Source organism: Staurois parvus, unplaced genomic scaffold (assembly GCF_062004578.1).
Source record: "Staurois parvus isolate SC_StPar_1 unplaced genomic scaffold, SC_StPar_1.0 ptg000169l, whole genome shotgun sequence".
Lineage (NCBI taxonomy): Eukaryota > Metazoa > Chordata > Amphibia > Anura > Ranidae > Staurois > Staurois parvus.
In genome coordinates this window covers 5,631,595-5,648,152 of record NW_028317965.1, presented here as the reverse complement: position 1 = coordinate 5,648,152, position 16,558 = coordinate 5,631,595, and the positions used below count along the sequence as shown (strand labels likewise).

Sequence of the window (16,558 nt, the reverse complement as noted above, 5' to 3'; positions counted from 1 at the left end):
CTTTGATTAGATTGTGAGCTCTTCTGGTTCAATGCGAACAATTTGAGCCTGATCAAACTTAGATTCGATTGTAAGCTCTTTTTGTTCTTTGCAATCCATCTGAGCCTGATCAAGCTTTAATGAGATTGTGAGCTCTTCTGGTTCTATGCAATCCATCTGAGCCTGATCAAGCTTAGATTTGATTGTAAGCTCTTCTGGTTCTATGAAATCTTTCTGAGCCTGATCAAACTCAGATTCGATTGTAAGCTCTTTTTGTTCTTTGCAATCAATCTGAGCCTGATCAAGCTTAGATTCGATTGTGAGCTCTTCTGGTTCTATGCAACTCATCTGAGCCTGATCAAGTTTAAATTTGATTGTAAGCTCTTCTGGTTCTATACAATCCATCTGAGCCTGATCAAAAATAGCATCGGCTGTAATCTCTTTTGGTTCTTTGCAATGAATCTGAGCCTGATCAAGCTTGGATTGGATTGTGAGCTCTTCTGGTTCTATACAAGTGCCATACAAAGCACAAGTCTGCATCCTCCCAGATCCATCCGCCTTCACATCTAAAGGAGTGCCGGAGAAGCTTCGCTCGCCCATCTCCCCGGTCAAAGCTTGCTGGCGGAGTCTATCGATCAGCACCGGGGGGCTGACAGCGCTGCATGGGTGAGTCGCAGCCGTCGCTGTCCATGGTGCTGCAGCAGATCCCAGGCACAGCAAACCCCGCCTCAGTCTGCAGACGGACAGGGACAGGCGTCATGTGAGTCCCTCCTCCTCTCCATCCTCTCCATCCCCTCCTTCACTCCTGGAGATCGGAGCACAAGCCTGGAGCTGCTGGAAAGGCAGAGCGCTGGTTTGATCCCAAGACCTGGGCAATCGTCCCCCTTCCAATGGACTGACCACCACCATCACCATCACCTCCATCCCCGGCCAGCTCTGCTCACCCGACGCAGGTAATGGTCCCCTAGGTGGAGGAGAAGAGGGTTCAATTGTCGGGGAGGGGGATGCTCAGGGCTGGGTGCGCTTTCAGCATATTGAACAGGTACCACCAGATCATGGAGCAACTTGGGGGCTGCAGTGATGATGCCTTATTTACTGCTCCAAACATGGACCATGGTGGGCTCCATCCATCTGGTCTTGGGTAATGTCTATGCGACGGAATAATGAAGAAGAAGAAAAAAATGGGAGGGGTAGGTTGGATTAGGCGAATATGAGATGTGATGCACCCCTAGTGCTATTTCTCAGCTTCATTATCTTCTATTTCCCTGATTGTGGCTGGAGAAGTCACCCCCTCCCCCTCCTCCTATTCCTTATTTTTTTTTTTTTTTTTTTTAGAACTGCAGACACGGTGCTGTAGGTACCCAATCGATCTTTTCAAGCAGGGATGGATTGGGATCAAGAAATATGATGATGAAATGAGAGGAAAGATTTATGGTGTCTTTCTAAGGCTTTTTCTATTATTATTTTTTTTATTTTGTTTTTTTTTAGAAGATCTGGTTGGTTTGGTAAGACCTCATGTCATTTTGCATCCTTGTAGTTGGTGGTTTCTTGGGGGTCTTTTCCAACGCAATAAGGATTCCCCCAAAAGATTGGAAATGCCAGTTGATTTGCCATTTATATGAATGTACAGTATTGTTGTAAGGCGTTGAGGCTCCAGATCCAAGCCTACCGGGGGTGTAGATGATAAGTCAACCTAAAATATGATATATATCGCAAGTCAACTTAAAATATTATATATATAGATGAGGTCAACCTAAAATATTATGTATACATGACAAGTCAACCTAAAATATTATGTATAGATGAGAAGTCAACCTAAAATATTATGTATACATGACAAGTCAACCTAAAATATTATTTACAGATGACAAGTCAACTTAAAATATTATACATATAGATGACAAGTTAACCTAAAATATTGTTTACAGATGACAAGTCAACTTAAAATATTTTATATCTTTTTATTTCCTGCCGTCCTTTTACGGGCATTCTAAGTCGGACATGATTGTCCAATGATAGGACTTTAGATGAAGGTATTGATAAGGCATTGACAGTATCATGCCTGATAACAAGCCGTAAGAGCTATGCACTGTCAAGTGTATACATACTTATTTAAATACACATCTTTTTTTTCTGCATTTATGGGTCTACCATTGCATGTCTCGAGAGGGAAATGTTTAGCTTGCTCTATTTAAAGTGCATGCTGATTGAACTGGGATTTAACGCTTTGCTGACATGATATGTATTCATGTTGAAGGGATATTGTGTTTCCTGTCTAAGTTAAATAACAAGGTGTAAGGGTTAAGTTAAATAACAGTGTATTAAGGTTTTAGATTTAATTAAAAAAATACTAAGGTTTTAGGTGAATTAATTAAATATCATGGTTTAGGTCAAATATCAATGGATGAAGGGTTACATTAAATAATAGTGAATCAAGGTTCAAGTCATATAACAGTGTATCAAGGTGTAAACCTTATTGCTGAATTCAGCTACACAATAGGGGGTGCTTTGCTTGCTAGGCAAAATCTCTAGTATCCAGGCTTCCATGTCTGTATTATGAGTGGGAAGACTGGTGGTGATGCCACCTCCTGCAGGAACTTTGCCCATTGGCAGTTTCTGAATGTGTTGGTTGAAGGGATCACCTTGTTCTAGTCTACTTGTTGTGGGAGCTCATCCATGAAAGCAATGCATCAAGGTTTAGGTTAAATAACAATGTATCAAGGTGTAAACCTTATTGCTGAATTCAGCTACACAATAGAGGGTGCTTTGCTTGCTAGGCGAAGTCACTAAGTATTTGGGCTTCCATGTCTGTAATATGAGTGGGAAGACTGGTGGTGGTGCCACCTCCTGCAGAAACTTTGCCCATTGGCATTCTCTGAATGTGTTGGTTGAAGGGATCACCTTGTTCTAGTCTACTTGTTGTGGGAGCTCATCCATGAAAGCAATGCATCAAGGTTTAGGTTAAATAACAATGTATCAAGGTGTAAACCTTATTGCTGAATTCAGCTACACAATAGAGGGTGCTTTTCTTGCTAGGCGAAATCACTAAGTATTTGGGCTTCCATGTCTGTAATATGAGTGGGAAGACTGGTGGTGGTGCCACCTCATGCAGGAACTTTGCCCATTGGCATTCTCTGAATGTGTTGGTTGAAGGGATCACCGTGTTCTAGTCTACTTGTTGTGGGAGCTCATCCATGAAAGCAATGCATCAAGGATTAGGTTAAATAACAATGTATCAAGGTGTAAACCTTATTGCTGAATTCAGCTACACAAAAGAGGGTGCATTGCTTGCTAGGTGAAGTCACTAAGTATTTGGGCTTCCATGTCTGTAATACGAGTGGGAAAACTGGTGGTGGTGCCACCTCCTGCAGGAACTTTGCCCATTGGCATTTTCCAAATGTGTTGGCTAAGGGATCACCTTGCTGTGGTTCAGTTGTGGTGGGAGATCATCCATAAAAACAATGCATCAAGGTTTAAGCAAAATCATTAGTATCCAGGCTTCCTTGTCTGCATTAGGAGTGGGAAAACTAGTGGTGGTGCCACCTCATGCAGAAACATTACCCATTGGCATTCTCCAAATTTGTTGGTTGAAGGGATCACCTTGTTCTGGTCTGCTTGTGGTGGGAGATCGTCCATGAAAGCAGAACATCAAGGTTTAGGCCAAATCATTAGTATCTGGGCTTCCATGTCTGTAATATGAGTGGGAAGACTGGTGGTGGTGCCACCTTATACAGGAACTTTGCCCATTGGCATTCTCCAAATGTGTTGGTTAAGGGATCACCCTGCTGTGGTTGGTGATCAGCCTTAAAAGCAATGCATCAAGCCTTAAGTTAAATAAAAATGCATCAAGGCTTAAGTGAAATAACAACGTATCAAGGTTTCCGTCAAATAACAATGAGTCAAGGTTTAAGTAAAATAACAATGTATCAAGGTGTAAATGCTGTTGCTAGATTCAGATAGAGGATGCTAGGCAAAGTCACTAGTATCCAGGCTTACTTGTCTGTATTACGAGTGGGAAGCCTGGTGGTGGTGCCACCTCATGCAGGAAGTTTGCCCATTGGCATTTTCTGAATGTGTTGGTTGAAGGGATCACCTCGTTCTAGTCCACTTATGGTGGGAGAATGTCCATGAAATCAGGGACACAATGCAGTGTCATAAATAAAGCTAGTTTCTCCTTGTAAAAAAAAAAAAGTGTTAATTAGGCATCGAGCTGTCGTGTCTAGGCAATAAATTAGGAGGAGAAAAATGCATGCAAGGGTTTGCAATGGCAGAATTCTATGTACAATGATCACCTTCTGCAGCACGTTGCTATTGTCTCCCGTTCTGATCTGCTTGTCAGTGCTCATTTTTAACCCATTGCTGTCGGGGGGAAGGAAAATGTTGTGTCGAAAAAAACAGGCAAAGTGACAGATGTGCTATTGATGGCTGGCCCTTATTAACATGTGGATTTCTGTCTAAATCCTCCAGCTCACATGTGAGAGATGTAACAGCTGTATTAATGCTTAGCAAGGGTTTATGCTGACTAAATTGCGCCTGGGTCTCTTAATGAGGAAACGGATGGCATGTGTGTGTTGGTAGGGGGAGGGAGGGGATTAACCCTTTGACAAGATGAGGCCTTGGCAGCAGCGAAAAGGTTAAGGCGCTTGGGAGACGCTAAGAGCGCATGAGCCAAATTGGATTTTTATTTGCTGTAGGAGCGATCATGGTAATGCTGAGAGGGGAAAAGAGGCGAGGTAGCCAAGGAAATAATACCTGATATGGTGATTACATCTCTTCAGTATTCATTCACATTCTACCTCACCTTGTGAAAATTAAATGTTAAGGCGCGCTTGCAGCTCAGCTCGCTAGCAACCTGCTGGGTTAGTGTGCTCCCTCATCATGTTTCCAAACACATTGGAAGTGACTGATAGCCTTGTATGGATTTCTTCGTAGTGTATGAGATGTAGATAAAATTGATAAACTCCTGAAGGAAAATTGTTTGGTAATAGCCTCAATGTATGTGGGATATTAATGCTGTGTTGTGATGCTATGCATAATTTGGCTGCATATTAATGTCCCTTTTTGCTGCGACCTGCATTTAAAAATCATAATAATAATGAAATATATTCTTTGTGCTATGTTGAGCTGCATAGTTACATTTGTATTTTATTGAATCATGCTAGATTGTGCTCTTCCAGAAGTTGTAGATGATATACTTACTGATATTTAAATTGCTTTCAGATTGATGGGTTGTATTAGACTTCATCTGAATGGGATCTCATTGTTGTTGTGGAAAGGAAAAAAGAAGAGTTGTTAACATTTTCCATGTCGAACGCTTGCTTCGGTCTAACAGTGCATCATTTCTGCTTGAGCTGGAGAGAAAGATCTAGGAGAACCATGAGTGATGATTCATGCCCTCTTTTGTAGTACCATGGCAAACCCGTTGATGATCTATTTTTATTATGGGATTTAAGTAAGAAGTGAAGAGGAAGGTGTACGCTTAGCTTTGGATAGTCTCCAAAAAGATTATCCAGATTTGGATGCTAAAAAAAGTTGGGACGTCACTGAATTTTTACTGAAGAAGAACTGGGTGTCCACCATGCATGGTACCATGGAACATTAGAGCTCCATATTTTTTACAAAAAGATTTCTTAATTAAGTGTGTGTTTGTTCTAACTGGCTGTCCACTGACTACTGGTGGGCCCCGTGACTGAGACAAAATATTTTTGTTGGATTGGTCCCCCACTAAGAAGTCAATCTGGAAGATCCACGCAATTTAAAGGACCCTCAAGACATTAAGTCATTCAAAATGGCTAGTGTCCTTAAACAAGGGGGACTTATTATCTGGATGATCTTAATTCTTGGATGCATGGTGGACCTGGGCTGTGGCCTAGAATTCCCTGGGACAGAAGGCCAGTGGACTCGCTTCCCTAAGTGGAATGCATGTTGTGAGAGTGAAATGAGTTTTAACATGAAGACCAAAAGATCGAGTGGACTTGTCATATACTTTGATGATGAGGGTTTCTGTGACTTCCTGGAGCTCATTCTTTCTGATGGAAAACTGAAGTTAAGCTTTTCTATCTTCTGTGCCGAACCAGCTTCCCTCCTAACAGATTTTGCAGTTAATGACAACAACTGGCACTCAGTGGTCATCAAGAGGAATTTCAAGAACACAACGTTAATCTTAGACAAAGAAAGTAAGTGGGTGGAAGTGAAATCGAAACGGAGAGATATGACGGTCTTCAGTAATCTTTTTATAGGTGGCATCCCACCAGAGCTAAAATCTTCAACGCTCAAATTAACATTTCCAGCAGTAAAAGACCACAGCCCCTTCCAAGGTTGGATAACTGATGTCCGGGTCAATTTCACAGACTCCTCTCCTGTAACCTACAGTGACATTAAGTTGGAGGACACTACAAACCCATGTGACAAAGATCAGGTTTGTCTGAATGGTGGAATTTGTTCAGTTGTGAATGAGGAAGCCATGTGCGACTGTTCCCAGACCGGTTTTCAAGGGAAAGACTGCAGTGAAGGTAAGAACAATATTCCTATTTGTCTTTCTTATGGTCGGATCCTATGATTTGTGTACATAAATATACAGTTCAAGGGTACTTGCATGTTTGTAGATATTTTCGTTTTTCAGTTGGTCCCCCTTTTTTTCCTTGGCCAGTCCTTATTGATTGTTGCTTGCCCTTTTCTTTAAGTAATTTCCTTTAAAAGAATTAACGGTTTATTGATGGATCATAGAATACGTCTATAAATAAAGCAGGAAGATACGTTTGTGCATTATACACATGACAAGATCTACAAGATTCAGACAGACCTTAGACCTAAACATATGAGACAGATTTTTAAGTCGAGGTGGCATAAAAACTCTAGGAACAAATATTCGCCTGCACACTAGACATGAAAAATTGCATAAAATACTTGGCTGCACCAATAGAATTTTCTATCGAAGACAAAAAACATTAAAGGATTTATTGTTCTTAAAGAGTACTATCACACCTGACTTGACTAAACCATAATCTTTAAGACAGAACTGGGGCGAACCAGGGGCAAAATGATTGCTCTATATTTATTGGAAGAAAACATTCTGTTAAATATGGAGCAATCATTCTGCCCTGGAATTGTCCTAGTTTCTTGGTGATGAATGTTTTACTAAATCATATCTGGCTAAGAGTGAATTGAGTAAAAGGCTTAAGTTGGTCCACTAAACTGATACTGCAGACCAGAACCATAAAACATGTAAAGAAGAATAACTTATCTGGTTATATGAAATGTTTCTCAGTGTTGTAACCCAGAAGAAGACAGTATTTTGTGTTGGTGGCTTCCAAAAACGGTCAACCATGTTCTTGATCCATAATGGTATAGTATATGTACTGTATGCTCATCTATAAATGTTTTACATTATACACAGGATAACTTTAAAGAAAGACTTCTATGATTAAACAACTTCTGATAAAGTTTATAAATATATGTATACATATGGATGAAGGCCTATATGTGAACAAGGCCACGGTACTCCCCATAAGATTGGCTTAAAAGAGCAGTGGTGATCAGTAGTTCTTCATTCCTTATAATCTCACCTATAGTTCTCCTCAAGACCAAAATTCAGTAGAGGACATACTCAAACGTATGTGGTAAGTCATCCAAAATATTTTTTAATTCTAGGTAGTGTAAGAAGGTTCAAAACCTATTCCAGGTTTTTATTGTATATGTCCCCACTGGAGACATTATTTTCTCTCTTTCCGTTTCATAGGAAGTCAGAAGAACTCGCCCAACAGCTATAAACCGCTAACAAAACGTTTTATTCTTCCTCAATTTGCCATATAAAAAATGTTTTTGTTGCTACTCTTGGCTCTGTTGTTGAGGTGACCTCTCACTTCCTGTCCTGGTGCCATTGAAGCAGGAAGTAATAGGAAATCTCAACAGGATGCAATCAGCAATAAAACCCTAAATAATGAGCTAACACTTTCTCACCCTTTTGTAAAGAAGAGAACTATACATTTGGTGGAAGTCCTCTTTAAAAGAGAACTTCGCCCAACTTTAGGTTTTGTTGACCATGGGTGGACTTAAAGGCTTAGTTCACATTTTTGATCAGGGATCTCCAAACGGTCAAAACAAAGGGCCAGTTTACTGCCTTTTAGACTTTAGGAGGCCAGACTGTGGTCAGTGGGAGCAGAAAATGCCCTAGTGACATTGGGAAAAAAAATTCCTTCTGTTTTGCTGTTAGTGGGGGTAGAAAAATACATATCACCTATGGTCAGTAGGAGGAGGAATAGTGATCCATCATTGAGAATAGTGGAAGGAATAGTACCCCATTGTTGGGGTCATCGGAAGGAATAGTGCCCCATCCTTTGTGTCAGTGGAAGGAATAGTGCCCCATCATTGGTGTCAGTGGAAGCAAAAGTGATCCATCGTTGGTGTCAGTGAGAGGAATAGTACCCCATTGTTGGGGTCATCGGAAGGAATAGTGCCCCATCCTTTGCGTCAGTGGAAGGAATAGTGCCCCATCGTTGGTGTCAGTGGAAGCAAAAGTGATCCATCGTTGGTGTCAGCGGGAGGAATAGTGCCCCATTGTTGGTGTCAGTGGAAGGAATTCTGCCCCATCATTACTGTGGCAACACAGTGGCTAAGTGGGCAGCACAGTGGATAAGTGGTTAGCACTTCTGCCTGGCAGCACTAGGGTCAATGGTTCAAATCCCAACCAAGGCACTACCTGCATAGAGTTTGCATGTTCTCCCTGTGCCTGCATGGGTTTCCTCTGGGTACTCCAGTTTCCTTCCAAAGACATGCTGGTAGGTAATTGGCCTCTGTCTAAATTGTCCCTAGTATGTGTATGAATTTGAGTTAGGAACCTTACATTGTACGCTCCTCGAGTGTTAGGGATCGATGTGAATGTACAATATATATGTAAAGTGCTGCATAAATTGACAGCGCTACATAATTAACTGAAATAAATAAATTAAAATAGTGCCCCATCATTGGTGTTAGCGGAATGAGTGATGTCGGATCATTGGTGTCAGTGGGAGGAATATTGCCTCATATCAGTAGGAGAGAATGTGCCCCAAGGGCTGGATAAAGGCAAGCAAAAGGGCTGCATCTGGCCTGCAGGACACAGTTTGGAGACCACTGTTTTAGATTATATTACACCCATTTGTAGGGTGTAACATGAAGCATGATCACATTCTCCAACCTTCCCAACTTCAAAATGCACCCTTAATCTCCCTGCTGGTTTTTTTATACACAACCATGGCATCCATTCACCGGGATCTATGAATAGGAGGCCTACAAGTCCCATGTGCCACCTTCAGCAGAGGGATTCACAGATAGCATTGGCACATGTGCACTGACGTCACCACACTTGTCCACGGTTTGCTTCCTCTACTTCCTTAAGCCCCATAACAGAAGGCCCCTACCGTGGACCTGGGGATAAACAGTGCAGGAATCTTTGTATCGCACCCACAATGCACTGCTCATGGTGGCATTGGTTTCAATACGAAAATATAATAAATGCACATGTTTTATTCTATTAATGTGGGTGAATTTACTTCATTTAAAAAAAAAAAGGTGGACTACACCCTAAAACCAGCCTGACTTCATATTTCCCCTCAAAGACTTCAGTGAAAGGTTCTCCTTGTAGTAGTTTGTGTTTCTGCCCCATCTTAGAAAGTCATAATGAAGGAACCAGTCTCCTGTAGATTCCCCATTCTACAGTGATTGACAGTTCTTCAAGGGAGTGTACAGTGATCAAATAGACTTACCAGGAACAATGCAGATCTGAAGAACATAATTTGATTGAGCTGGCCTTTAAAGTAAAACAAAAGACATTTTTTTGTTCATCTTGGAGGGTAATAACACAGTCCGATACCATTGTGGAGATTTCCTTTTACTTCCTGTCCTACAGCCAAAACAGGAAGTGAGAGGGAATCCCTCCAAGGTGAGGGAATCCTTGGTTGTCTTCAGAAATGGTGTCCCCATTGGAAGAGTTCCCCTCTACACTATTTTTGTTGTGGTGACAACCAAACTTTCCACTTTGTCCAAAAACTAAAAAAAAAACCTTTAGTTAATAAGTAAAGTAACTTTTTTTTTTTTGGATGGAGTGGAGATGGAATAAAACCCTGTCAGGTTTTTATTGCTATCTGTGCCCCCGTTACGGAGGTTCACCCTCTCTATTAGTCATATTTACCACTATTACTAGACGTGAAATGAAAAAAAAAACAAATTTTGGTTTGTCACCAGAACAAGAATAGAGGGGAAATCTTCCAGTGGGAACACTAGTTCTGGTGACTACCAGGGATTCCCTCACTTTTCTAATCCCTTTCCACTCATTTAGTCAGGGCTGCTGTTAGAATCCACGGGGCCCCATACAGCCAACCTGGCAGGACTCCCCCCCCCCCTTAATAAATACAGTTTACAATGCTTCAGTTATGAATGAACACAGTGACTGATTGGTGCCAATCTCTCATTGTGTTCATTCAGGTATGGAAGGGGCTGGTAAATGTGACATATCTACAGGATCCTTCCAGCACTCTCCATCCTGAAGGATCCTATTGTGTGCTTGCAGCTGCTGGTGGGAAGGAGAGGAGGGAAGCTGGCAGCACAGCTGGGGTAGGGGCAGGGGCAGGGGCGGACTGACCATTTGGAAACTCGGGCACTGCCCGAGGGCCCGGGGTCAGTAGGGGGCCCCATGAGATGCCCCTGGTACCTTTTTCATAGGCTTTTTTGAGTTTGGGCAAGGACACAGGGGCCCCATGATCTCCTATTGCCCGGGGGCCCCATGAGTTGTCAGTCCACCCCTGGGTAAGGGGTACAAACAGGAGAAAACATATGCAGGGAGCGTGATCAGTGCCGTGGGGGGCAATTACTGGAACCGATCCCCTGTATGGTTCTCTGCAGCAGCTGAAAGTTGGCAGGAAGGGGAGGAGAAGAAGCCGGCTTTCAGCTGCTGCAGAGAGAGTCATACAGGAGATTGGTTCCAGTAATTGCCCTCCTCCTGCACCGTGCCGATCAACCTCCCTGCCCACATCTGATTCACCCAGACTTATGGACCCCCCATGTAGGCCTGGGCCCCATACAGGAGGACTAACAGTACCCCCTTATCCACAGCCAGGGGCGGACTGACCATTTGGAAACTCGGGCACTGCCCAAGGGCCCAGGGTCAGAAGGGAGCCTCATGAGATGCCCCTGGTACCTTTTTCATAGGGTTTATTGAGTTTGGGCAAGGACACAGGGGCCCCATGATCCCCTATTGCCGGGGGCCCCATGAGTTGTCAGTCCGCCTCTGTCCACCGCTCTGCCTTTAGTTCTACTTTAATGTATAACTAAAGGAAATTTGGTAGCTTTGAATAGAGTGAAGATTTGGGTTGTCACCAGAACAAGAGGGGACCTCTTCTAATGGGAGGTGCTAGTTCGGGTGACAATCAGGGATTCCCTCAAGTAGGAGGGATTTCCTCTAACTTCCTGTGTTGGCTATGGGACAGCAAGTGTAGGTAACTCTATCCAATGGGACACAGATGGCAAAAAAACCTGTCAGGGGTTATAACCCTCCCTTACCCTAGGTTCACACCTTAGCATTTTCCGCAGCGTTTTGCAGAAACACAGTACAGTCCATGTAACATGATTTCCCATGGGACATGTTCACATCTCTGCGTTTTCACCGGGTGCGGTTTTTGGGAAGGGTCAGGGATTTTTTTGAACGCAAAAAGTTGCGGTTTTGGTTCTATAGACTTTAATGTAAACGCTTCAGAAAAACATGTAGTGCATTTTTGTTGCGTTTTTGCCGCGTTTTTGATGTGTTTTGTGCAGGGGCGGACTGACCATTTGGAAACTCGGGCACTGCCTGAGGGCCCGGGGTCAGTAGGGGGCCCCATGAGATGCCCCTGGTACCTTTTTCATAGGCTTTTTTTAGTTTGGCCAAGGACATAGGGGCCCCATGATCCCCTATTGCCCGGGGGCCCCATGAGTTGTCAGTCCACCCCTGGTTTTGTGTTTTAAATCTGCCTAGCAAGAGAAAAAAAAACACGAAGTGCAAAACGCTCTGCAGAAACGGATCAAACATAAACTGCATGGGTGTGAACCTGGCCTAGGATCAGATTTGATCAAACTTAGTCGATCGGCAAGGAGGGAACATTGATCGCTTGGCATCGATCGGCAGCAAAACGTTGCGTTTTTGGTTCTATAGACTTCAATAGGTACTCTGCAGAAAGCATGTATTGCGTTTTTGATGCATTTTGCATTTAAATTCTGCCTAGCAACAAGAAAAATTAAAAAAATTAAAAAAAAAACTCACAAAACGCGTCACAAACTCAAGTGCAAAAATGCAATGCAGAAACGCCCCAATAGAAACCTTCATAGGTGAGAACCTAGACTTAGTATATCCGAAAAAAAAAAACCTTGGTTCAGGGGCGGACTGACAACTCATGGGGCCCCCGGGCAATAGGGGATCATGGGGCCCCTGTGTCCTTGCCCATACTAAAAAAAAAGCCTATAAAAAAGGTACCAGGAGCATTTCATGGGGCCCCCTACTGACCCCGGGCCCTCGGGCAGTGCCCGAGTACTCCAATGGTCAGTCCACCCCTGCCTTGGTTCTATTTTACTCCATCATGGCTGCTGATGATGTCTGATTCTTGCTAGAAAGGTTCTCCGGAAAGCTGCCTTTGCTCACTTTTCCCGGGTTTTTGATACATCGATCGGTAAATGATCCACAAAGTCATCTCTTTTTTGAGCCTAGATTCTGCAGATTTACATAAATGTTAAAAAGCATGACAAGGGATGTCTTTACGTTAGTTCCATTGGAGACAACTGTAATTGGAGACATTCTAGTTTTAACCCAGCAGGATATTACTTGGGTGTCTTTATACTATGGTCTGTGTAGCCTTAGCATTAGTCAATAATAATGTTACTAAACCCACAACCTAAGGGGTTAGTCCTCTGCATTGTGTAAAAAAACTGTTTGATCCTGTCTTCTCTGATCCTCCCCTTCTTCCAGTAATCCCTCTTATCTCCTGATAAGACACATTGTGTGGAGTCACTCTGCACATGCTCAGTTTGGTGTGTATTGCTCGAGAGATGTTTTTCTTGGGAGGGTGCATTTCCATGTGTGTACTGTGGGAGACCAGATATAGTGAATGCAGGTTCCAGGGAAAGCGGATATAGTGAATGCAGGGTCCTGGGAGACCAGATATAGTGCATGCGGGGTCCGGGGAGACCAGATATAGTGAATGCAGGTTCCAGGGAGACCAGATATAGTGAATGCAGGGTCCGGGGAGACCGGATATAGTGAATGTGGAGTCTGGGGAAACCAGATATAGTGAATGCAGGGTCCGGGGAGACCACGTATAGTGAATGCAGGGTCCAGGAAGACCAGATATAGTGAATGCAGGGTCCGGGGAGAGCAGATATAGGGAATGCAGGGTCCGGGGAGACCGGATATAGTGAATGCAGGGTCCGGGGAGACCACATATAGTGAATGCAGGGTCCGGGGAGACCACATATAGTGAATGCAGGGTCCGGGGAGACCACATATAGTGAATGCAGGGTCCGGGGAGAGCAGATATAGTAAATGCAGGGTCTTGGGAGACCAGATATAGGGAATGCAGGGTCCTGGGAGACCATATATAGTGAATGCAGGGTCCGGGGAGAGCGGATATAGTGAATGCAGGGTCCGGGGAGACCAGATATAGGGAATGCAGGGTCCAGGGAGAGCAGATATAGGGAATGCAGGGTCTGGGAAGACCAGATATAGTGAATGCAGGGTCCAGGGAGAGTAGATATAGGGAATGCAGGGTTCGGGGAGACCAGATATAGTGAATGCAGGGTCCAGGGAGACCAGATATAGTGAATGCAGGGTCCAGGGAGACCAGATATAGTGAATGCAGGGTCCAGGGAGACCAGATATAGGGAATGCAGGGTCCAGGGAGACCAGATATAGTGAATGCAGGGTCCAGGGAGAGTAGATATAGGGAATGCAGGGCCCGGGGAGAGTAGCTATAGGGAATGCAGGGTCCAGGGGGAGTAGATATAGGGAATGCAGGGTCCGAGGAGACCAGATATAGGGAATGCAGGGTCCGGGGAGAGTAGATATAGGGAATGCAGGGTCCGGGGAGACCAGATATAGTGAATGCAGGGTACTGGGAGACCAGATATAGTGAATGCAGGGTCCGGGGAGACCAGATATAGTGAATGCAGGGTCCAGGGGGAGTAGATATAGGGAATGCAGGGTCCGAGGAGACCAGATATAGGGAATGCAGGGTCCGGGGAGACCACATATAGTGAATGCAGGGTCCGGGGAGACCACATATAGTGAATGCAGGGTCCGGGGAGACCACATATAGTGAATGCAGGGTCCGGGGAGAGCAGATATAGTAAATGCAGGGTCTTGGGAGACCAGATATAGGGAATGCAGGGTCCTGGGAGACCATATATAGTGAATGCAGGGTCCTGGGAGACCAGATATAGTGAATGCAGGGTCCGGGGAGAGCGGATATAGTGAATGCAGGGTCCGGGGAGACCAGATATAGGGAATGCAGGGTCCAGGGAGAGCAGATATAGGGAATGCAGGGTCTGGGAAGACCAGATATAGTGAATGCAGGGTCCAGGGAGAGTAGATATAGGGAATGCAGGGTTCGGGGAGACCAGATATAGTGAATGCAGGGTCCAGGGAGACCAGATATAGTGAATGCAGGGTCCAGGGAGACCAGATATAGTGAATGCAGGGTCCAGGGAGACCAGATATAGGGAATGCAGGGTCCAGGGAGACCAGATATAGTGAATGCAGGGTCCAGGGAGAGTAGATATAGGGAATGCAGGGCCCGGGGAGAGTAGCTATAGGGAATGCAGGGTCCAGGGGGAGTAGATATAGGGAATGCAGGGTCCGAGGAGACCAGATATAGGGAATGCAGGGTCCGGGGAGAGTAGATATAGGGAATGCAGGGTCCGGGGAGACCAGATATAGTGAATGCAGGGTACTGGGAGACCAGATATAGTGAATGCAGGGTCCGGGGAGACCAGATATAGTGAATGCAGGGTCCAGGGGGAGTAGATATAGGGAATGCAGGGTCCGAGGAGACCAGATATAGGGAATGCAGGGTACTGGGAGACCAGATATAGTAAATGCAGGGTCCGGGGAGACCAGATATAGTGAATGCAGGGTCCGGGGAGAGTGGATATAGTGAATGCAGGGTCCGGGGAGAGCGGATATAGTGAATGCAGGGTCCGGGGAGACCAGATATAGTGAATGCAGGATCCGGGGACAGTAGATATAGGGAATGCAGGGTCCGGGGAGACCAGATATAGTGAATGCAGGGTCCGGGGAGACCAGATATAGTGAATGCAGGGTACTGGGAGAGCGGATATAGTGAATGCAGGGTCCGGGGAGAGCGGATATAGTGAATGCAGGGTCCGGGGAGAGCGGATATAGTGAATGCAGGGTCCGGGGAGACCAGATATAGTGAATGCAGGGTCCAGGGTTTAGTAACACTTTAATGTTGTATTTGTTGTTATGCTATTAGTGTTAATCATTGTAACATGAAAGCTGAGCTCCAGGTAAACAGTTACACACACAGATGAAATACGTAAGTGCAAACCTGGCAAAGGATATGTACTCTGTCCATCCATTACTGGGATTTGCACAGCTCTTCCACACAGCAAAGTCCTGGCTGGCAGGAAGCATTTTGCTCTCCTTTGGTTCAGTAACAACAATGCAGTTGGCAGCTATCGGTTGCACTTTCCTCACGCTGTCCCAGCATGAGGAAAGTACTGCCGATAACCAGCAATTGTCAGAAAACAGATCGGCCCTGATCATCAGGGTACTGATGATTAGTGCCTAGCAGTGCCACCCACCTGTGGCCATCAGTGCTACTAATCTGTGCTCATCAGTGCCCAGCAGTGCCACCCACCTGTGCCCAGAAGTGCCACCCATCAGTGCCTAGCAGTGTGGCCAGTCAGTGCCCAGCAGTGCCGCCAGTCAGTGCCATTAGTCAGTGCCACCCATCAGTGCTGCCCATCAGTGCCGCCTATCAGTGCTGCATATCATTGCTGCATATCAGTGCCCATCATTGCTGCATATCAGTGCCCATCAGTGCCACCTATCAGTGCCCATCAGTGCTGCCTATCCGTGCCACCTCATCAGTGCCGCCTATCAGTGCTGCCTATCAGTGCTGCCTATCCGTGCCCATCAGTGCAGCCTCATCAATGCATATCAGTGAAAGAGAAAAATTACCTGTTTGCAAAATTTTATAATAGAAACAAAGAAAAACTTTTTTTTTTCAAATATTTTGCTCTTTTTTTGTTTGTTTATAGCGCAAAAAATACCACCAAAAGAAATCTCTATTTGTGTGAAAAAAATGATAAAACTGTCATATGGGTACAGTGTTGCATGACCACGCAATTATCATTCGAAGTGCGACAGCGCTGAAAATTGGCCTGGACAGGAAGGGGGTGTAAGCGCCGGGTACGCAAGTAGTTAAAGTATATCTAAAGGCAAAACTTTTTTTTTCTTTAGTTTTGGATGGAGTGCAGAGGGATTAGAACCCCTGTCAGTTTTTATCGCTGTCTGAGCCCCCATTAAGGAGATCCCCCCTCTCTATTTGTCCTGTTT

At 44.6% G+C, this 16,558-nt stretch overlaps 1 protein-coding gene across 15 annotated transcripts in view; it reads left to right on the top strand.

Moving 5' to 3' along the window:
• The first annotated feature begins 721 nt into the window (after positions 1 to 721).
• NRXN1 (neurexin 1) overlaps positions 722 to 16,558 on the top strand; it is a 2,017,115-nt gene continuing 2,001,278 nt past the window's right edge. For 5 of the 15 annotated variants that reach the window (XM_089676455.1, XM_089676459.1, XM_089676453.1 and 2 more), the window contains exons 1-2: positions 724 to 932; positions 5,200 to 6,491. In XM_089676455.1, coding sequence (XP_089532581.1) covers positions 5,768 to 6,491 — 724 coding nt within the window. In that variant the 5' untranslated portion in view covers positions 724 to 932; positions 5,200 to 5,767. Of the gene's footprint in view, positions 933 to 5,199; positions 6,492 to 16,558 lie in introns of all 15 variants that reach the window. The other 10 variants (XM_089676458.1, XM_089676449.1, XM_089676446.1 and 7 more) reach the window with 3 other exon arrangements.